We start from the raw sequence: 23974 nt of genomic DNA, 5'->3' as shown, positions 1-23974 counted from the left end.
CTAAGGGAGAATAGATTATACCTAGCAAGCTTTTGATTCTTCTTTCCTTTGCTTGATTGCTCAAATCTTGTCTTGGATCAATCCTTAGATGCAAAAAATCACCATGAGATTCCTCTCCAAGTTTTTGATTAATGAGGGGAAATGGATGCATCTTATTTCGCCAACATTTTCACATTTAGTCCCTCAATATTACTTGTTTTGTCGAAAACCCATATAACCTCAATATTTGTGTTTTTAACTTAAGTTTTGACATAATAAGTCCTTCCTCATCCATTATAAATTTGGTAGTTGTAACGTCTCGGTTTTCAATCCAAAATTTTCTTTTTTATTTATTAAATTATATATCATAGTATAATTACATTATGCGGGAACATGTTGTGAATGCATGTATGTACAGTCGAACCTTGCCTTTCTCAAGAGTCAATGAAGTACCTGGAAAACATTTATTTTCAACTGGGTAAGCACGAAGCTTAGTGAGTTCCCCAAAATACCATCTACCACAATACATATACATGTATATGAACAATGGCTCCCGTACTTTTGTTGTTCCACCATCAAACCTAACTAAACCTAGATGGGTCTATAGGCTCCCGTACTTTGGTCATTCTATCATCAACCCTAACTAAATCTACACGGTTTTATAAGCTCCCGTACTTTGGTCGTTCCTCTATCAACCCTAATTAAATCTACACGGGCCTATAGGCTCCTATAATTTGGTCGTTTCGCCATCAACCCTAACTAAATATGCGTGGGTCTATAGGCTCCCATACTTTTGTCGTTCCACCATTACCCCTAACTAAATTATGACAATTACGCACATAGAGACTGCACTCTAGATTCTACTGACACATTTATAATTTCTACTCTACCAGTTTACACTTAAGCACATAAAGACTATTCTATCATCTATACTCTACTAGTTCTCTATACTAACATACATGGACATGTATTGTAATACATTGTATAGTGAGATAACTCAACCATATAGTTACTCTGGCGATCGACAACTATCCGGGTGATTCTACTGGCGATCCAACTGGCGGGTAATGCGCCTAACAAGTATTGACCTATAATACTATAACTTATCAATCCCTATGACAATCTGGTAATGAAAGCAAGATCTTTCACTAATCCCAATTAATAACGAGAGTTCTATCAAATAAGGATTAACTAGGCCGAACAATTGGGAGGTATGACCATTTCGACATATAGCCTTTCTGAAAACCAACAACCAAGCCAACATGACCATTCTAGACACCTCTCTCGTAAGTAGATCAATTAGCATTATAACTGGAATTACTAATAAATCTTATTTATATATTCATAACAACAACTATGAATAACATAAATTACACTTAGAGCAGAGTAAGTGTAGTCTAACTTACAGAGAGTTTCTAGTGAAAACTAGAAAAGTCGCGAGTAGAACTTTGACTCGAAAACTTCTATCTCTTCAACAACTTAGGGCTCCACTAACTATTTCTAAAATCTAAAGGAAAACTGAACTCGATAGGATAATCGATTCAGAGAGAGAGAGAGAGAGAGAGAGAGAGAGAGTGAGTTTAAAGAATTGTGATAGAAAAAAGAGGGTATGGGTTGTTATTTTTCTGAGATGCATATTGTGCCTATAAAGGTGCATGTCGCTCACTTCTGTTGACGTCGCCTACGAAATATTGTCACGTGTCAAGCTCTTTGTGGTTCGTGTTGCCAACTTTTATAAGCGCACGTCGTGCAAAATGTAGATTTTGTAAATTCCGTAACGTCTTCATACGAGCTCCGTTTTCGACATTCTTTATATTCATACGTAGCTATCGACGTTCTTTATATACATCGGCTAATTCTCACTTTATTTTTAAAGTTGTGTTTTTATAGGCTTGGACTGTTAAAGTCCGTATAAAAATCATAACTCTCTCTAGCGATATCCATTCTCGACTGTTTTTATATTACGAATAGGTATTGACGAACTTCAACTCTCGTTTATATTGTTAATCCTAACAATCAACCAATCTTAATTTTGGTTTCTATGTCACACATTGTTGTGCTGAAACTTCTAAAAATGATAACTTCCTCCTACGAAGTCAGATTTGGGCATTCTTTATATGGACGAGTTTGCTTTTTCGATTACTATGAGTTTTATCAAGGCTATTTATCCCTAAATAGTCTTTTCATCAAAAAAAATTATCTTCGTAAGTGGTGGTTTATACTATAAGGAGAAAATGGTGTGTTACAATAGTCACATCCACTCATTTAGTCAACCCTTTGATCAACTCACTTTGCCAACTTGACACTTTTTCCCCTTTAACTTTTGAAATGTTATTATTTTCACTTCTAACTTTCTAAACTTTATATCAAATAATGATATGATTATTACATAATGATTTAATTAATTAAATCATCTTTTATTTGTTTAATTTATTAATTTAAGAGCCTATTCTTAAATTTTAGGATGTTACATTTTTTTATCTTGATCGCATCACTCTTCAATGCACCAATTTATGCATCCAATTCATATTGACCTTCCTTTAATTAGATTTTCTTGTATTTTTTGGCTCAAGGCGTTAGCTACAACATTACTTTTCCAACATGGTGAATTATCTCATATTTTTGCCTCATATTCAAGTCTTTCTCGTGCAAATACATGTTGTAGTATTTTATGATCTCTGTAGAGTTTACACTTCATACTATAAAGGTAGTGCATCTATATCTTCAAAGCAAAAACAATACCTATAAGCTCTAAATCATTACCCTTGTATTTTGTATATGCATCTTTAAGTCACTTGGATGTATAGACATTTATTTTATCTTTTGCACAAGAACATAACCAAGGCTCATGTTTGACATGTCAATATACACAACATCATCCATTACCTCAGACAAGGAACGGATGGGTGCTTCATAGAGTTTTGTTTTAAGATAAAAAATTCTTATTCTTTATTATGGTCCCATATAAATTTCACAAATTCGTTTTTCAATGATGTAATTGACTCGACTATATGTAATAAATCTTAGATAAGTCTTTTATAATATCCAAATACTTCGTGGAAAATTTTCACTTCATGTTGGATTCTTTAGAGGCTCCTATTTTAGCATCACTTGAATTTTTAAGGGGTCCATATTAATGTCATCATAATAGACTATGTATCCCAAAAATTGGACTTATCGCACCAAAAATCATATTTTGAAAACTTGGCAAAAAGTTGCTCCTTCTTTAAGACTTGTAAGAAATCCTTAAAAAAAATGTTACTCATGTTCCTTTTTCGCTATAAAAATAAATGAATATTTTATCTGTGAATGCAATACTTGATTTATCGAGAACGGTCCTGCATATGCGATTCATTAAGTCCATATAAACAATTTGTGTGTTTGTGAGATCGAATGGTATCAAAAGGAACTCATAATTATGTAACTAGTTATGAACACTTTATTTTCATCATTGGATAAATAATCAACTCCTTAATAGTCGAAAAGATCATCAATATTTTATGGTAATAGTAATAGTTCGTGATAGTGATTTTCTTCAATTCTCTGCAAACTATACATATGTACATAAAACCATATATATTCATTATAAATAACACAATCACTCCCTAAGGCGAGGAACAAGGCCTAATTAAGCTATTGTAAAGTATTTCTTGTAATTGAGACATTAACTCGTGCATTTTGGTAGGAGTAAAACGATGGTGTACGGGTAACATTCTATGTCCTTGATTTATTTCTATTGAAAATCAGAAACTTTGTTCCCCTCCTTTCCATAGGGAAAATATTTTTTGAACGCTTAACTAACGCATCCTCATCTACTCCTAAATTACACCAATGTCTCAAGAATGACTTGAACCTGAACAATCTTGACTTTGACTTGGTTTCTTGTTGCTTGAAGAGTAACAACTTTTTTTATAAACCTGGACAATCCACTACAATGTCATTTTCCAATTACTTATCTTCCATTGGCCCTCTTCTTTATCATGTCTTCCATATCATGAGTGTCAATAATAGCATCATCAAGTGTAATGGAACGTTTAACCTTAACTTAATATTTTTGCTAATATTCTAATTGCATGTCAACTAATCCTTCCTTAACTAATCCTTTCCCTTTTTAGGGGAACATATATTCCAAAAACAAACCAATATCCATGAATCTTTTTGTTTCTTCATCAACCAACGTGCTTTCTTTATGAAGGTAAAAAAAATCTTCTACAATCTTTTTGATATTTTCAGCTAGCACACAATTTAGTTTTCAATCTTCCCAAAAACTCATCTAAACTCCAACTTGGTATTCTTTCTTTCCCAATAGTATTATATACAAATTTCCACAAAAAATGCTTCAACTTTAAGAAGTTGGGACGCAAACCCCACATTTTGATTTTCATTGCCTTCACTAACTTCAAGTACTTGTTCAGTTTCTCATATCCAATTCATAGTGATGATGATCATATTCGTTTAGGCAACATGTAAATAAGTATTTTAACATGCATATTTTATTTGAAATTGGATAAGGTCTTTCTCTATAACAACTTAATGGTTGGGTGATAATATCAGTAGATTTACTCCTTGTAGCGTTTTTTGATGTATTTTGGGGTTGATCGCCCAAAAGTTCATCCCCATATTTGGTGCATATCATAAGTATTTTTTTCATTGCATATTATCATGAAGTTTCTTCATTGGTTCTACCATAAATACTTGTGGGCTCTTGTTTTCATTAGAATCCTCTTCATTGGTATTTGGAGGAGACCAGCCCCCTATAAAAGGTAAAGGGTTTGAATCTTAAGTGACATGACACAAGACATTCCCATTTCTTATCTGAACAATTATGTTTAAAGTTAAAGTTTTTGAATTTAGTAGTCCCATAATATCAATTCATAGCACATAAATCTTAATCCAAATGTTTAACATATATTAACATAACAACTTATATGCACGGATTCCTACATTTAATAAACATATAATTGTCACTAACGATGATCATAACATTGTCACTCTTGCATACTCACTCACATTTTAAATCTAGGTGTGTCAAGTTACTAACCAATTCGTTTAATCTATTACTTTAATACCAAGTTGTAACACCCATCTCTTAGCATCGAGAATTAACATAATAAGATAACACTAGTTGTTAGGTTTTCTACAGTAAAGTCTCATTATTTTTGGAAAAGTTTAAAAAGTCCTTTTTTGAATAAAAAAAACCCAAACATTGGGAAATTATTTAGTTTAGTCCTTTTTTACTTATTCAGCCGGTCATCCGCCTATGTAGCATGCCAAGTTGGAAAGGGATGTTGCATAGCAACTGATGTGGCATGCCACGTCAGCCCAGTTATATACACTTAAAAAAAACAGGTTTTCAGAAGTAAAGGAATGTGTTTGTGCGTGGGGGGGGGGGTTTCAAACTCGGGACCTCTACGTCCCAACACACACAACTTAGCAATTAGGGTAGAAGCTCTCCTTGCTTTTTATTCATTCTGATGTGTGTAAAATGCACTAGCTTTTAATCTTACTACTTCAAACACAAATAAACACACGAAAGGCAGTGTACCTATCGTTTAGCAATATAGTTCAAGCAAGCAGGTTATCGAACACAAGGAACGGTAACAATTACACTAACTACTAGAATTATCTAAATAAAAACAAGCAATAAAAAGAAGGGTTTTCTCTAGTTTTGCAAGACTAGAAACTTAAACAATTAACTAACACTCAACCTAAGATTACTAACAACTAACGCAAATAAGAAGTAATTAGATTCAATAATAAAAGAGACTTATGTTCAGGTTCGACTCACTTGTTTCTATGGTTGATTTTATGGCAAGCGCAATGGATTATTTTGTTATTGGCTACCGATTAATGTGATAGATTCATGTTCAGAATTACTAATCCTTAGAAAACAAATTAATTCAAACAGTGACCAATTGGTTAAACTAATTAATGGAACCTCGTTCCTCATTTGACCTTGCTTGTGCTTCGGTTAGGTTCTTCCTGATTGCCTGATTGCTACTGCAAGATCACAGAGAACAAAGGTCGTCAGCCGCTTTCCGGGAGGAGCTCCCGGAAGAACGCTCTGATGGTTAAGTTAGAGGATGATTTAGGGTTTCTGTATGTATTCTCTAGAATGGCCAGAGAACTTACCTCACTAGCCTGAGAATGCATCCTTTTATACCTAGCGCCCCTGTCTGGTCCGTACCAGACATGATCGCTTTTCTGGGGAGAAAGGATCAGAGGCGTTGATTGGAGGGTCATGCGCCTTCAACTGCTAGAGCGCCCTCATTGGCTCTGGTGGTAATGCTCTGATCCCACTGTTTGTCTCCTGACCGTATCTTTTGTCTTGGAGCACGGAGCGTCACTTGGCGGGCGCGAGCCTTCCGCCCGGGCGTTTTGCTCCCAGGGGCGCCAGCGGGCGCTGAGCCCGCTGGGCTGAGCCTGGCTGGTGTGCCCGGCTTTAGGGCTTGGACGCGACTCTGTTGTGCTACCCTAGGCACACCATCAAGTCCCCCGGTCCAGTAGTCGTAGCGTTGCGGCGTTAGTTACGGCGTTCTGGACTTAGATGATTGACGCGTGTTCGCTTTTCTCTACCCGCTGCTCCGTTTTTAATGGCAACGTGACTGTACCTGACTGCTAGCAGTTACATCATTTCGTCAGATATTTAAATGTCCCGCCTCTTCCCCTTCTTTAAGAAGGTATCTGTATAACTTCTTTTGCTTCCTCTTTTCTTCCTTTCCTCTTCGTGTTCATTCTTCTTTTTCTCCCATGGCTAACCTTCCTGGAATCGTCCCTTCTGCTACCGAGTATCGACAACTGGAGACCACATATGGCTTATCCTCCTTAGAAGGTGTGGAATTTCCTACCCTGGTTCTTACATCTCTTCCCCCCCTCCTGGCAAAATTGGGGTTTTCCTGAAAACCTTGGATGCCGGCATACAATTTCCCCTGACAGACTTTCAGGAGGAAGTTTTTCAGAAGGATGGCTGTAGTCTTCAAATGTTGACCCCTAACATTGTCAACAAGGTGGTTTCTTTTGAGATGATCTGTAGGGCAAATGGGTATCTTCCCGACTACTTTGTCTTCAAGTTCTTCTTTCGATTCTGCCTCATCGGAGATAAATGTACCTTCTCAGTTCGGCGCGGGGGGGGGGGGGGGGGGGCATGCCTTGGTTCCTGATGGTCGTACCCCCAAGAACTGGCAAGATAAGTGGCTATGGGTGAACCAGGGACTGGTTGGAAGTGGCCGTTATTGTGCCAATGCATTCGCTGATACTATTCCAAAGCTTTTCCCTCATAATCAGGGTGTCGCCGATTATCTGAAGAGTGTGCAGGTGACCGCCAAAGATTACTCTGAGGCACTTCTTTCCGGTGTGGGGATGAGTCCTTCGTGGCGGTGACGTGGCAAGATGGCAGTGTTCTTCTCCGTCGTTGATGGTTAGTGTAGTATCTTCCCCTTTTTCTTTTTTCGTTTCTCTTCGTTGCTTCTGTGTTTTTGATATCTCTACTCTGTTTTCCCCCAGGCACCGAGTCTTCTTTGTCTATGGATGAGGTACTGCGCAAACGCTATCAGGGTAAACTGGAGTTTCGTGAGGTAGACCTGGTCGATAGTCTTCCCCCTCCTCGCTGGGCGGACCGTCTTGCTCTGACCGTTGCGCCTCCTGTTCCTCTAGTAAGCTCATCGGTGATCAAAGAAGATATGTCGCATGTTCCCCCTATCTCCTCTGTTATGCCCTTGGGTGGCGCTCCCTCTTCCTCCCTGGAGGATAGTGAAGATAGCAAAGAGAGCATCATTGGTGACGTCCAACGGATGCAGGCGAAGCGAAAAGCTATGCAGACCATGGGCGGGCCGGTTACCGGCGCCCCCCTGCTGCTAAGAGGGTTCATACTAGGCGCAGCTTTTCCCGCCTGCTGTGTTCGATGAGTTCTGCACCCGTGAGTTCCACCTCCACCGGTGTGGTTGTGATTCCTGATGCTGACGTGCAACAGTTTGAGGGAATCGATAGGGCGACTGAACAACCCGTTATTCCGGATTTCTCTTCCATTCCTTCTCCAACTATTCTGTTTGCTCCTTCCAAGCTTTCCCCGACGAAAGAATTCGGCCCTCCTGGGCCAGTTACAGCTTCCAATGATAGTGGTCCTGGTGGCGATGCTTCTGGGCCTACGGTCTTTGTGCCATCTTGGAATCTTCATGATGATTCTCGTTTGTCTGTTCGTGCCAACGCTCTGGAATTCTCGCGCCATGCCTTTCCCCAAGCTGCTGTTGAGGATATGGAAGCGATGGGTAATCTTGCCCTTGCTTCCAATATGGCTTATGCTGCTGCACAGGAGATGTTTTATCTCGTTGCGGGTTCTCGGCGTATCCACACCCTGGGCGAGGTGGAGGCTACACATGCCACCTGTGGATCGCGTGTGGCAAGCTTGGAGCACCGTCTGAATGATCTTGGGGATGATCTTCTCTCTTCTGAGAAGAGATGTGAATTGCTGGCATCCGAAAAGAACATTCTTGACGAGGCTAGGTCTGCATTGGAAATCAAAGTTGATTCTCTCACACAAGCGAATGAAGGCTTATGCTCCTTTGGTGGTTCAGAGGGTACGCCTGAGAGTACTGTGGGTGATGGTAAGGACCGCGGGTCTGGTGGTGGTACTGTTAGCGAAACGGTTGTGGGTGAAGAGGGTGATGGTAGCGCGATTGGGGAAAATTCTGGAAAAAGTGTTGGAGTGGAGGCTATGGCGGGTGAGAAGAACGTTCGTAGGGATGATCTGGAGCCGTGAGTTTTCCCTTTTCCTGTTGGTTTAATATTTGGTATTTTGTTGTAGTTTTGGGACTTCTAAAACAATATTTTCTTTTTTTGGATGTATGTTTGGCCTGTTCTAGGCATTATCAACTTGTCTGCTTGTTTTGCTTTGCTCTTTTTTTTTGTGTGTGTTGTTTCTCTTGCTCGCTTTTTGCGCCTTGTTCAGAACATACAGCGCCTTGATGCGCCAGGTGCTTTGTTTTATCCTTGTTATCGCTGATGCTCCAAGTGTCTATATTGGACGCACTAACGTCCACGATTGAGTTTCATATGTGATCACTCATACACTAAGTATGTAAAGATCTTGTAATTATCATTTTTAGCCGTGGGTCCTGTGAATACACTAAGCGTTTAACCCATGACGCTCAGCATGGCACTTTTAAATACGCTAAGTATTGGACTCATGTCACTTAGCATGGGATTGTATGTATATATACACTAAGTATTTAGCTCATGTCTCTTAGCATGGAATTTTGAATACACTAAGTATTGAACTCATGTCTCTTAGCATGGAATTGTAAATACGCTAAGTATTGAACTAGTATTTCTTAGCATGGGATTATATATACACTAAGCATTGAACTCATGTCTCTTAGCATGGAGTTTTAAATACATTAAATACTAAACTCATGTCTCTTAGCATGAACAAATATTCTCTAAGCATTTTGGGGTACAATACGCTCAACGGGATGCCCACTAGTTACGCTATCTCCTTTTCTTCTTCCCCTGTCTTAGAAGAAATATTTCTTTAAGTTTCTAGCATTCCACGTTCTTGGAATGGGCCTTCCTTCCATCGTCTCTAGCGTGTATGCACCGCTCCTACTTGCCTCCGTAACTCTGTATGGGCCTTCCCATGTTGGACCCAACTTTCCTTGAGGTTGGGCTCAGCTTTCTTCGTTCTTCCTCAAAACATATTCGCCGACTTTGAAAGCCTTCTCCTTCACCCTTTGGTTGTAATATCTCTCTGTTACTTGCTTGTACGTGGCTTGGCGTACGCTCAATTCTTCGCGTTTCTCCTCTAGGACATATAGATTTATCCTTAGGTCTTTCATATTGCTTTCCTCATCCTTGTTGGCTACTCTCAATGTGTTTACTGCTATTTCCATGGGAAGCATGGCTTCGGTCCCATACGTCAAACTGAAAGGGGTTTCCTTTGTGCTTTTCTGTGGCGTAGTTCTGTATGACCACAGCACCGTTGGTATCTCTTCTGCCCAATTCCCCTTTGCTTTGACCAACCTCTTCTTAATCCCATTGACAATGGTTCGGTTGGACACCTCCGTTTGGCCGTTCGCCTGAGGATGTGCCACCGATGTGAAGCGTTGGCTTATCCCTTTGGCAGTGCACCAATCTCTGAACGGGTTCTCAGCAAATTGCAAGCCATTGTTGCTGATGAGAATCTTAGGTGTTCCGAATCTTGTCATGATGTTTTTCCATACGAATTTTATCACGTGCCTCCCGGATATGCACGCCAGAGGTTCAGCTTAGATCCATTTTGTGAAGTAATCCACAGCGACTACCATGTACTTTAATTTTCCCGGCGCTTCTGGGAACAAGCCCACTATGTCTATACCCCACTGGTAGAAAGGCCATGGGCTAGATATGTTGCTTAACGGGGCCGAGGGGTTAACCTGGACTGGGGCATAAGACTGGCATTCCCCACATTTCTTGGTTATTTCTGTTGTGTCCCGCTGTATCGTCGGCCAATATATCCACATTCGTAACACTTTGCCCGTCAAAGCTCTCGCCCCTTCATGTGCGCCCACTTGTCCCGAGTGTGCCTCCTGCAATATCTCTATCCCCTTGGCTTGATCCACACATTTTAACCATGGAGACGTGAACCCTTTCTTGTACAGTTCTCCATTTACCAACGTGTATGAGGGCGCCTTTATACATATTTTCCTTGCTTCATCATGACCATCTGGCAACACTCCTCTTTGGAGGTATTCTTGGTACGGTGTCATCCATGTAGGTCCAATGGGGGTTAAGATACTCACTTGCTGCTCATCTATACTCCTTTCTCTGAGTACTTCTACTAAAACTTTCTTTGATAGATGGTTAAAGCATGTGGACGCCAACTTACTCAAAGCGTCCGCCCTCTTGTTTTCGCTTCTAGGTATTTGCCTGATCGCAAACCGGCCGAACGACTCTACTAGCTGTTTCATCATCTTTACATATTTCCCCATTCTTGGGTCTCTTACCTCGAAACTACCATTGACTTGGTTTGCTGCTAACCTCGAGTCGGTTAAGGCTGTTACAGCTTTCACACTCATCTGTTTAGCTAACCGTAACCCTACAAGAAGTGCATCGTACTCCGCTTCGTTGTTCGATGTGTGGAAGTCGAAACGGAGGGCATAGGTTACCTCCTCTCCTTCTGGGTTTGTTAAGATTAGTCCCGCCCCCGAGCCTTCCCTGCTGAATGCTCCATCTGTATACAGGGTCCATGAACCCTACTCCGTCGGGGCCTCTCCAACTACCCACACCTTCTCCTTTGCCGGGCTCCCTCCATATGGGATTTCCAGTAAGAAGTCGGCTAGTGCCTGCCACTTGATACTCGTTCTTGGGCGGTAGTTTATGTCGTGTTCCTCCAACTCAATTGCCCACTTGGCCGGTCGCCCTGACGTCTCTGGCTTGAGCAAGATATTTTTAATGGGGTAGCTCGTGAGTACCTCGATTTGGTGCGCCTGGAAGTATCGCCTGAGTCGTCTCGCGGCATAGATGAGTGCTAATACCAACTTCTCCAGCATGGCGTAATTGAGTTCCGGTCCTTGCCGGGATCTACTAACAAAGTACACCGGCCTTTGTTCCCCCTCCCTTTCCACAGCCAATACCGAGGATATTGCTTCACTTGACGTTGAAAGATACATTTGTAACGTTTCTCCAAGGATAGGGGTGGCCAACGTCGGCAGTTCATGTAGCACTTCCTTGATTTTCTGGAGCGCCTTTTCTGCCTCGTTTTTCCACTGGAAGTTGTTTTTCTCCATGCACCTCTTTAAGGTGTGGAACAATGGCATGGCCTTGTCAGCGGATTTCGAAATGAACCTGCTTAGTGCTGTAAGCTTCCCGTTCAGACCTTGTGCATCGTGAAGAGAGTTTGGGCTTAGCGTCTCGATGAACTCGTCAACCTTGGTCAGGCTAGGTTGGACGCCCTGTCAGGTAACATAATATCCCAGGAATTGCCCCTCTTCTACTCCAAACGTGCAATTAGCTGGGTTTAGCTTCATCTTGACCGCTTCTAGCGTCTGGAATGTTTCCTCGATGTCTTGCAACATCCTCTCCTCATCCGGGCTTTTAATTACCATATCGTCCACGTATACCTCGATGTTCCTTCCAATCTGTTTGGCGAATATCGAATCAACCAGACGTTGATATGTTGCCCCCGCGTTCTTTAATCCGAAAGGCATCTTAGTGTAGCAAAAAGTGCCATGATCCGTATAGAAGGCAATCTTCTCTTTGTCTTCCTTGCTCATCAAAATCTGGTGATATCCCTTATACGCGTCCAAAAAGCATTTCAGCTTAAATCCCTGTAGTGACTCTACCTTCTGATCGATCTCCGGGAGGGGATAACAGTCCTTAGGGCATGCCTTGTTTAGATCGGAGAAGTCTATGCACATACGCCACGATCCATCCTGCTTGCGGACCATAACTGGGTTCGCGATCCATGTTGGGAATATTGCCTCCCTTAATATCCCAGCCTCTATCAGCTTGGTCACTTCTACAGTAATTGCCCTATTACGGTCTCCCCCTGGACCCTCTTCTTCTACTTAACTTCTTTTGCTCCTTGTCTGATCATCAGTTTGTGTTCCATGACCCTCCTTTCTACTCCCACCATGTCTGTAGGAGTCCATGCGAACACATGTTTGTAGCACTTGAGCAAGTCGACCAGTGCTCTTCTCGTATGATCTGGGAGGTCGCATCCAACATTGATTGCTGGTCAGGGTGGTTTTCATTGATTATCTCCTTCCCCTTTATGGGATTGCCCCTGGGTCTTTTGCACCCTTTGGTTATTTCTGCTGGCTTCATGACTGTATAGCACTGCAACTCTTTGGGCGGAGTGGCTAGTATCATGGCTTCGCCTTTCAGTGTGTCAAATTTCATGATTCCATGCATGGTTGATGGTACTGCTCCTAACTTCAAGAGGGATGTTCTTCCTAGAATGATGTTGTGCTCTGCTGCGTGTCGAATGACCATGAAGTTTATCAAGGCAGTTTTATTTCGTTGTTTGTCATGGCTGGTGATTGTCAGGGGAAAGTGGATTGTGCCCAGCGGCCACACGCTATGGCCAGTGAATCCCACCAGCCTACCAGTCGTAGGTCGCAAGTTGTCTTTCCAGCGATCAGGGAGGAGTCGGAAACAGTGCTCATAGATGATGTCTGCTGAACTTCCGGTGTCGATATAGACCCGGTGGATAGTTACGTCTTTGATAGATGCTTGTATTATCAACGGGTTGTCGCCTCTCCAACCATCCGGCCTGGGATCCTAAATGGAGAACGTGAGCGCGCGTGCTGAAGGTTTAACGGTCGTCTGTTCTCCCCATTGTTCCTCCCTACTTCTCTTGTTGCATATCATGAATATCTCCCTGGGCTGAACCCCCTCACGGGATGGGCCCTTGGCGTTCTCGGCGTCAAACTTGGCGTGCAGACTTCGTGCCACCTCCACCAGATCTCCTTTGAGTTGTTTCTCCTCCATATCTTTTTTTAGCACCGAACAGTTAACCGTATCATGTGTCTTACTTTTGTGGTATTCACAGTACCGGCTCTTGGGTGACTTGGGCAGTTGCTGTTTCCCAGATACTGTGTACACTTCCGGGCGACGACCCCGTTTGTCGTCTCTGGTGAATGGTCGAAAACGCGCTGGCGGTCTTCTTGCCTGACTATAATGTCTTCCACCTCCTCGTAAGTCCTTATGACTCGGCTGGTGATGCTTGGTGGTCGTCATGGCATTCAAGTAAGCTTGCTTAGCCGCTTCACCATCCTCCTGTCGTAGATATCGTTCTACTCTTTCCTTCAACTCGGCTCGTGTTAAGGGCTTCTTTCCCATGAGTTTTTGCGACAAAGGTCCTGGCAGAAGTCCCCACGTGAAGGCTCCAGCTATAAGACCTTCGTTGTCACAACTAGAAATTTTGTGTCTTGTAATCACTACACTCAAGTAAAATGTAGAATCAAAAACTTAAGAGCATGTATGATGCTTACTCTATGACAACAAAAATTTCAATCCAATACACCATGCAAGCACTTCGAATAGTCAACAAGTAATTGGAAACCCTAGAAGTTCTTGTGTAGGTCCACTTTGGACTAGGACTTCCTTATTGGGCCCAATGGGCCAATAAGCTTCCAATTTGACTATCTTGGGTTTAGAACCTTTAAGTAGGCTCTAATTGGACCCACTTTCATTTACTTCAACATTTTGGGCCATATTGGGCCTAGAATGAAATAAATTATTTAAATGAACTATATTGGGCCATAATTAACCTAATTTAGCCTTAATAGGTCATAAAAATCACATTTATAATTTATTGGGGCCAAACATCACTTAACATAACCATGGAATGGGCTTAAGCATACAAGGCCCAATCCTCATCTTTCTCTCCATTCTCGGCCCAAGGCAAGCCCAAGAAGAAGAGTTGACTTTCCTATGCCACCTCATAATTGTCCATAGGATTCCCATGCACCATCTCATGTTTTCATGCAAATCAATTCAAGAGCCTCACTTCTCTCCTCTCTCTTCTTGCTCTCGGCCGAACACAACACACACACACTCACAAAAATTTATTCCACTCTCTCTAAATCTTGAAGAACATCTCCTCCCTCCTTCTTCAAAAATTTCGAGAATCAAGAGCTTTTCAAGGAGGTTTTTCCCACAAACACATCATCTAAGGTAAGTTGATGACTAATCCATGATCTAGCTACTTCATTTCATCAAAAATCTCTTCTAAATCTATTCCAACTTGTGATCATGCACCTTAGAAGTCACCAAACTCGAGATCTACCAAGGAGACTTGCTAGGATCGAAATTTTCCCCTTTTCTCTCTTCAAAACCGAAACTACAACTCAAGGTGAGCTTCATACCCTCTATTTTTCGGTTTTTATAAGTTGTGTGGGGGCGGGGGGGGGGGGGGAATACAAGAAAATGTGTAGATCTATGAGTATATGTATGCTTTGTATGATTTCTATGTTTATTTACATGTTCTTATGTGATTGTGGTGTTAAAACTAGTCAAAAAGTCCTCAAAATCGAGATTTGCATTAGGATGTATGAATCAAGTATTAAACATATTATTACACACAATTCATTTCTAGAAAAATAACCAAGTTGGTTAAGATGAACTCCTTGGGCTAAAAATCCCATTTTTGGACTTAAAATGTTAAAAATATAAGGTTAAAGGGCCCAAAACGACAAAATACAAATTCTGATGGATGAAATGAGTCAAAACAGTTTCAGTAATGTATTTTTCTGGAAATATTCTCTTTGAAGGATTAAATGTGAAATTTTTAAGCATAATGGGCCAAAAATGATTTTTTCGGCCCAATAAAGCCCAATATGCGAGATTTTCAAATTAGAGGGGCTAAAACTGTATTTTCTGTAAAACAGGGGACTACTAGTGCTCCAAGTCCATTTCAAGGGTTAAAAATGCTTTTCATATTTAAAAGGGACCAAAGATGCAAAAAAATTCTACTTTGGGCCAAAAGTGTAAAAATTGCGAAAACAAGGGTTTCAGCCGAGAAAAATTTCATTTGATGGACTAAAACTGTTTTTCAAATAACTTTGAGCTGAAAAATAACTTTTCTACAAGTTTTGATACTAAAGTGTCAAGAAAAATGGTTTGAGGACTAAAATAGAAATTTTTTTATACAAAGGTTTAAAAGTGTAAATTATCCAAAAGAAAGGGGCTGTAATAATGAAATATCCTAATGTTTTAAACAATAAATCCGACATGATGAAATACTAGCACCTCGACTATCGGCGAATTATAATACACCTTCAACACCAAAAATCGTTATCAAACGAATTGATTCGGTCTCGAATCAATAATGAATCTGAAATTACTAACACGACGAAACTTCAATACACACGCGGAAATTTCGGGAAGTCAATACACACGTGGGAATACACCAGACGTTGATACACCGTCTTTGGGCCCGAAAGTTTCAAATCGTGTTTGTTGGGCCTAGCTAGCCCAATGACATGATCTTTAGGCCCGAAGGAAACTCGCTTGCATGTAGTTGGGTCTTATATGACCCAATTCCGTGTAAAAGGACTTTTACAGGCTTTGTGTTGTTGGACCCCAAGGGCCCTCTGGTGCTGCTAGTAAAGTCGAGAATTCACCAAATGCGAGTCGGGCTAAGGGCCCTTCGCATTCACGATAGCCTTGAACGACTTACGGAAAATATCGGGGCTTCGCACCCTCTTTTCCTCCTCGGTTGTGGGGCTACAAGAAGTCCGGGTGTTTGGATTAAGTGAATAGTGTGAGCGACGCCTAAGGGATCGTTTGTATGGTTGTAAACTAGTCATTTTCATTAATGTGTGTTTATAACAATTCACAATCCATAATTAATCCAACATCACCGGGACTCAACGAATACACCCCTCGTAATGAAATAACAAGACATAAATCATTTGATGCAAAGTATTAGGAAAAACATCGGGTTTTCCTAGGGTTTTCAATAAATACACCTACGAGATTACATACCGAGTTTTACAAATCATACTTTTACATTTATAGAAACAAACAAGCATACTTACGGATCTTTATACTTTTTATACTATGCTCTTTTCAGAAAATATCGGATTTTCTGGCGATTTTCAAAACAATACAAACCACTATATTTCAAACATTACTTATGAACTCACCAACATTTCGTATGTTGACCGTTTTCAAAATACTTGTATTCTCAGGTAACAGGTGAATCGAAAAGGAAAATATGTATTCAGTAACGTCTTGCTGTTGTTTTAATTAGTATCGAACAATTTACTTTTGGGCATGTAATATTATGGATCAATGTACTGAATGTAAACGCTACCAGTTGTAACATTTCAATTCTTGGTAATGTATGATGTTATGTTTCATGTATATTCATTGTGATGGTATTCAATTGAGTCACAATAGCCCTCAGACGTTTTCGCCGTCTGGTTCGGGGGTGTGACAGGTTGGTATCAGAGCTCTATTTATAGTGAACTAGCATATCTAACCATACATTGATATGCAACTATAAACCAAAAGAGGGACTAACATAACTCTGAACAAAACAAGTAAAATACAACAATAAAACACCTTTGCTTGCATTTGGAATAAGGAACATAACGCCGAACCAAACAAAATAATGCTAGTATCTCGGTTAATTTAGGACTGTTCTTAGTGGTACCAAGGAGTGGATGTAGCCTGATCAACTACATTCTCTCCAAAGTATAACTAACACACGTTCTGATGAGATCGGGATAGCTAGGGAACCTAAAACTATACCCCTTTATCACCAAATAGAGAACGCTTGCTTAGTACGTACAATAGTTGTAGCATCCTAGGAATAATGTTAGCATATTTACATACTCACGCAGACAGCATGGCTGGTTTTCATCACCCTGGAGACCCTTCTTTCCCTAATCAGGGGAATAACGGATGGTTAGAGGAAGAGCCTGAGGAAGACCCCGAAAAGGAATCTGACGGGGAACCGGAGGCTGGAGACGAAGGCGAGCCTGCCGAACCAGAAGAAGACGAAGGGAACTTCGAGGAGGAACCCGATGACAGTGAAGGGGGTGATTCGGACGCAGATTCCGAAGTCATCAACCCCCCTTACCCGATCAGGGTGCCTGCTTACCGTGTGGGCCCCACTGGTCCTACCCCTCCCTGGGGTATTGATCTTTGGAGATGGAGCAGACAGCAGGGACAGCGACCCCCGTTTGGCATGTCGCGCGAGTTCTTTGACCTGAGGGACGGAGGACCGGCCGACCGAGCCCTACCGGTCATGGTGAGACGATTACGGAACACCGGCGATCTTGCTCAGGGCACTGCTGATCAGGTACGCCAGCTGTGGACTAGGGTCGAGCGTGCGGAACAGGAGACATGTGACATCCTTCGGGAGTTTCACATGAGGCAGGTAAGGTGGGAGTCTCGACTCTAGGACGCAGAACGACTGGTGGCTCGTCTTCAGGGAGCATCCACATCCTCGGCACCACCTTCGGACGCAGCTCATCGCGGTTAGGGATAGACTTATCTTAGTAGGTCATTAGGAACTATGCTATGTACCCCGACTCTATGTTTAAGTGACTACACTACTCATAGAGCCATTATGCTGTCGAACTAGTGTCACTCATGTATGCTCTTACGAGAAAAATTTTCATGTATCAAATGCGGATAATATTAGTAAACATTTACGTGCTTTGTTATGATATTACAAATTGCTATGTGTTGCGAATCTATGATTGTATGCTAAATGGTAGGAGTGTTTAAGTTCGTACCATGCACCTAGTCAGTAGGGTCACAACCTCCCTGAAACCCCAAACACTCAACATCTTTCCGTTTCATGACAGAAAGATGCCTCGCCGACCTACTTGCGGAAACCCTGGACCAACCCCACCCGAAGTTGACTCCACTGCATTCCAGGCGGCCGTGTCTGCTGCGGTCACCGCAGCTATGGCACAACTTCACCAAGGGAATAACGGAGGAGGCAACGGGCAAGGGGCCGGGAGTTCGAACAACGGGATGATTCAAGGACCCACCAAAACATGTACCTACAAGGACTTCACAAACGCCAAACCACGAACTTTTAACGACACTGGAGGGGTGATCACTCTGAAGCGATGGATCGAGAAGGTGGAATCGGTATTCGAGATATGCGATTGTCCAGAGGAGATGAAAGTGAAGTTCGCAGCCTGCACTTTTGTCGATCAAGTGCTCACTTGGTGGAACGGACACATGGAAGCCATGACACTCCCTGTAGCCAACTCCATGCCGTGGTCGGAAATGAAAGAAATGTTGATGGCTGAATACTGACCACGAGGTGAGATCCAGAAAATGGAGCAAGAACTATGGAACCTCACTGTGCAGAATGCGAATATCGATGCCTACATATCGAGATTTAGTGAACTATCTCTGTTGTGCCCGGGTATGATCACCTCGGAAGGAAAGAAGATTGAGTGATTCATCTGGGGACTAACATCACCAATCCAAGGAAACGTGATAGCTGCAAACCCCGAAACCTTTGACAGTGCAAAAATATTGGCGAAGAAGTTGTATGACCATAACAACAAAAAGGGTGAGAAGCCAGCGGAGACTGAAGGCAAGAAGGAAGGTGATGGCAAGAAAGGGAAGAACAACAAGAGGAAGGGGCGTCAGGGCCCCGAGACCTCTAAAAAGCAGCAGACAGTGGCAGTTAATGCTGTCACCGCACCGGTTCCAGCCACACCACATGCTCCAGCCTCAGCTGCTTCAAATGCTCCCAGACCTTATTCCGGTAATCTTCCCAAGTGCAAAAAGTGTGGTTTCCATCACAATGGAGAATGCAAGGAGTTGCAGTACACCAGTTGTAATCGAAGGGGACACACGGCGAGGTACTGTAGGACTTACCCTCCCCAGAACCAACAACAGGGAAACAACAACAACAACAACAACAACAATCGCAACAACAACAACATCACCACCGGCGGCCACAATACAGGGCCTAGCCACACCTGCTATGGGTGTGAGAGGACTGGGCATTTCCGCCGAGATTGCCCTAACAACAACAATCCCGGAAACGGAGGAACAGGAAGGATGCTGACCATGGGTCAGGGAGAGGCGATTCAGGACCCCGCTGTTGTTACCGGTACATTTCCCCTAAACCACACTTATGCATGCATCCTATTTGACACCGGAGCGGAGCGAAGTTTCGTAAGCAATAAGTTTAAGCATTTATTAAAACAACAACCCTATAAGCTCAATGAAACCTTTACGGTGGAAATGGAAAATGGGAAAACTGAATCCACCGGGGAAATCTACATCGGATGTACCCTAACCCTAAATCAACACGTCTTTCGAATAGACTTAATGCCTGTATCAATTAGGAGTTTCGATGTGATTATTGGCATGGATTGGTTAAGCCCCCACCATGCTGAAATTATGTGTCACGAGAAGGCCGTTCGCCTTCGCCTTCCTAATCACGAAACCCTAGTAATTTACGGAGACAAACCTAGCATGAACCTTCGCCTCATCTCGTGCATCAAGGCACGAAAACATCTACAAAAGAACAATTTGGCATTCCTGGCTCACATAGTGGATAAAATCAAGGAAGAGGTGAAGGTTCAAGACATTCCCATAGCATGTGAGTTCCCAGACGTGTTTCCTGAAGATCTTCCAGGAGTACCCCCAGAGAGACAAGTGGAGTTCCGAATTGACCTCGTTCCAGGAGCAACTCCTCTCGCTAAATCATCCTATCGGCTAGCTCCTGCTGAAATGCAGGAATTGTCCAACCAACTCAGTGAACTCTTGGACAAGGGATTCATCCGCCCTAGTTACTCGCCATGGGGAGCTCCAGTCCTCTTTGTCAAAAAGAAGGACGGATCTTTTAGAATGTGCATCGATTACAGAGAGTTAAATAAACTCACTGTTAAAAATCGCTACCCACTCCCACGAATCGATGATCTATTTGACCAGCTCCAAGGAGCTAGTTATTTTTCTAAGATAGATCTACGATCCGGATACCATCAACTCAAAGTCCGGGAAGAGGATATTCCAAAAACCGCTTTCCGAACTCGCTATGGACATTATGAATTTGTCGTAATGCCCTTCGGTCTAACAAATGCCCCTGCCGCATTTATGGATCTGATGAACCGAATCTGTCGACCATTCCTCGACAACTTTGTCATTGTCTTCATCGATGACATTCTCGTCTACTCCCGAAGCAAAGGAGAGCATGGCCAGCATATCCGACAAATCCTAGAAACTCTGCGATCGGAAAAGCTATACGCGAAACTCTCCAAGTGTGAGTTCTGGCTCCGGAGTGTGAACTTCCTAGGTCATGTAGTTAGCCAAGATGGAATTCATGTGGGTCCCTCTAAGGTCAAAGTTGTTGAAGGATGGGCAATCCCGACAACACCCACGGAAATCCGTCAATTCTTGGGCCTAGCAGGCTACTATAGGAGATTCATTCAAAACTTCTCTAAGATCGCCAAGCCACTTACCTCGCTTACACAAAAGGGCGTACCATTCAAATGGACGGACAAACAAGAAGTCGCATTCCGAACCCTGAAACAAGCTCTCTGTAGTGCCCCGGTACTATCACTACCGGAGGGAACGGAAGACTTCGTGGTCTACTGTGACGCGTCAAATCAGGGCTTAGGTTGCGTTCTCATGCAGCGTGGAAGGATGATAGCTTATGCATCCCACCAACTAAAGACGCACGAAGTGAACTATACAACCCATGACCTAGAGTTGGGAGCCGTGGTCTTTGCCCTAAAAATTTGGAGGCATTACCTTTACGGTACAAAGTGCACCATCTTCACGGACCACAAGAGTCTCCATCACCTCTTGAACCAGAAAGAGTTGAACATCAGGCAACGGAGATGGGGTTGAATTACTAAACGATTACGAGTGTGAGGTCAAGTACCACCCAAGCAAGGCCAACGTGGTAGCTGACGCATTAAGTCGGAAGGAGTACTCTAATCGTCGTACGAAAACTCTCTCAATAACCATTCAATCTCACCTAGCCACTCGAATTGAAGTAGCCCAGTCAGAGGCCATGAAGACAGAAAATAGAGCAAGCGAAGCATTGCGCGGAATGGAGAAGAACCTAGAGGCAAAGGAGAATGGAGTATACTATTTGATGAATCGTATTTGGGTCCCTAAACTCGGAGGATTTAGGGAGGTAGTTATGAAGGAAGCCCACAAGACACGATACTCCATTCATCCCGGCTCAGACAAGATGTATTTGGATATTAAACAACACTATTAGTGGCCCAACATGAAGGCAGAAATTGCCACCTATGTTAGTAAGTGCCTTACGTGTGCCAAGGTAAAGGTGGAGTACCAGAAGCCCTCAGGGTTATTACAGCAACCGGTAATCCCTGAGTGGAAATGGGAGGGGATTTCTATGGATTTCGTGACCAAGCTACCCAAGACGTCGGATGGACTAGACACCATATGGGTAATAGTCGACCGACCGACGAAATCTGCCCATTTCCTGCCAATAAAGGAATCCTACAAGATGGAAAGATTGACACGTTTATACATTCGAGAAATCGTGAGACTCCACGGAGTACCAGTGTCTATTATCTCGAATAGGGACCGTAGGTTCACTTCACGTTTTTGGCAATCACTCCAGAAAGCACTGGGAACTCATCTTGGCATGAGCACCGCTTATCATCAACAAACGAACGGTCAAAGTGAACGAACCACTCAAACGCTCGAAGACATGCTTCGCGCATGTGTGATAGACTTTGGGAAGTCTTGGGATACCCACTTACCCTTAGTCGAATTCTCATATAACAACAGTTACCATTCGAGCATCAAGGTCGCTCCTTTCAAAGCACTATATGGGCGTAAGTGTAGATCACCGTTATGTTGGGCTGAGGTGGGTGATACCCAACTAGCAAAAACACATACATCGGACAAGGCACTAACGGGACCGGAGATCATTCGTGAAACCACGGAAAAGATTGTTCAAATCAGAGCTCGATTACAAGCATCGCGTGACCGACAAAAGAGCTACGCCGATAAACGGCGAAAGCCCTTAGAATTTCAGGTTGGGGATCGAGTACTGTTGAAAGTCTCACCGTGGAAAGGAGTTATTCGTTTCGGAAAATGGGGAAAACTGAACCCACGATACATTGGACCTTTCGAGATCGTCGCCCGAATAGGTCCAGTGGCGTATAAACTGCAGCTACCGCAGAGCTAAACAGTGTACACCCCGTGTTCCATGTCTCTAATCTAAAGAAGTGTCTATCGGATGAAACGCTCGTCATTCCCCTTGACGAGATCGAAATCAACAAGAATCTCCTGTTCGTTGAAGAACCGGTTGAAATCATGGACAGGGAGGTGAAGTGTACCAAGCAAAGTCGCATCCCGATCGTGAAAGTACGGTGGAACGCGAAGCGTGGGCCAGAATTCACGTGGGAACGCGAAGACCAAATGAAGCAAAAGTACCCTCACCTATTCTAACATTCTCAAATCTAGCTTTCAAACAGAATTTCGGGACGAAATTCCCTCTAACGGGGGGATGATGTCACAACTAGAAATTTTGTGTCTTGTAATCACTACACTCAAGTAAAATGTAGAATCAAAAACTTAAGAGCATGTATGATGCTTACTCTATGACAACAAAAATTTCAATCCAATACACCATGCAAGCACTTCGAATAGTCAACAAGTAATTGGAAACCCTAGAAGTTCTTGTGTAGGTCCACTTTGGACTAGGACTTCCTTATTGGGCCCAATGGGCCAATAAGCTTCCAATTTGACTATCTTGGGTTTAGAACCTTTAAGTAGGCTCTAATTGGACCCACTTTCATTTACTTCAACATTTTGGGCCATATTGGGCCTAGAGTGAAATAAATTATTTAAATGAACTATATTGGGCCATAATTAACCTAATTTAGCCTTAATAGGTCATAAAAATCACATTTATAATTTATTGGGGCCAAACATCACTTAACATAACCATGGAATGGGCTTAAGCATACAAGGCCCAATCCTCATCCTTTTCTCTCCATTCTCGGCCCAAGGCAAGCCCAAGAAGAAGAGTTGACTTTCCTATGCCACCTCATAATTGTCCATAGGATTCCCATGCACCATCTCATGTTTTCATGCAAATCAATTCAAGAGCCTCACTTCTCTCCTCTCTCTTCTTGCTCTCGGCCGAACACAACACACACACACTCACAAAAAATTATTCCACTCTCTCTAAATCTTGAAGAACATCTCCTCCCTCCTTCTTCAAAAATTTCGAGAATCAAGAGCTTTTCAAGGAGGTTTTTCCCACAAACACATCATCTAAGGTAAGTTGATGACTAATCCATGATCTAGCTACTTCATTTCATCAAAAATCTCTTCTAAATCTATTCCAACTTGTGATCATGCACCTTATAAGTCACCAAACTCGAGATCTACCAAGGAGACTTGCTAGGATCGAAATTTTCCCCTTTTCTCTCTTCAAAACCGAAACTACAACTCAAGGTGAGCTTCATACCCCCTATTTTTCGGTTTTTATAAGTTTTGGGGGGGGGGGGGGAATACAAGCAAATGTGTAGGTCTA

General features: G+C 42.5%; 1 protein-coding gene across 1 annotated transcript; it reads right to left on the bottom strand.

Moving 5' to 3' along the window:
• Window positions 1-10238: 10238 nt before the first annotated feature.
• Window positions 10239-11027, bottom strand: LOC145095882 (uncharacterized). Its single transcript, XM_079033696.1, has one exon. It carries the CDS (start codon window positions 11025-11027, stop codon window positions 10239-10241), a length of 789 nt encoding a protein of 262 aa, XP_078889822.1.
• Window positions 11028-23974: the final 12947 nt, after the last annotated feature.

Source organism: Lactuca serriola, chromosome 3 (genome assembly GCF_051521515.1).
Source record: "Lactuca serriola cultivar US96UC23 chromosome 3, Lser_US96UC23_V15, whole genome shotgun sequence".
Taxonomy (NCBI): Eukaryota; Viridiplantae; Streptophyta; class Magnoliopsida; order Asterales; family Asteraceae; genus Lactuca; species Lactuca serriola.
The sequence above is the reverse complement of the archived record's forward strand: the minus strand, read 5'-3'. Positions and strand labels throughout refer to the sequence as shown.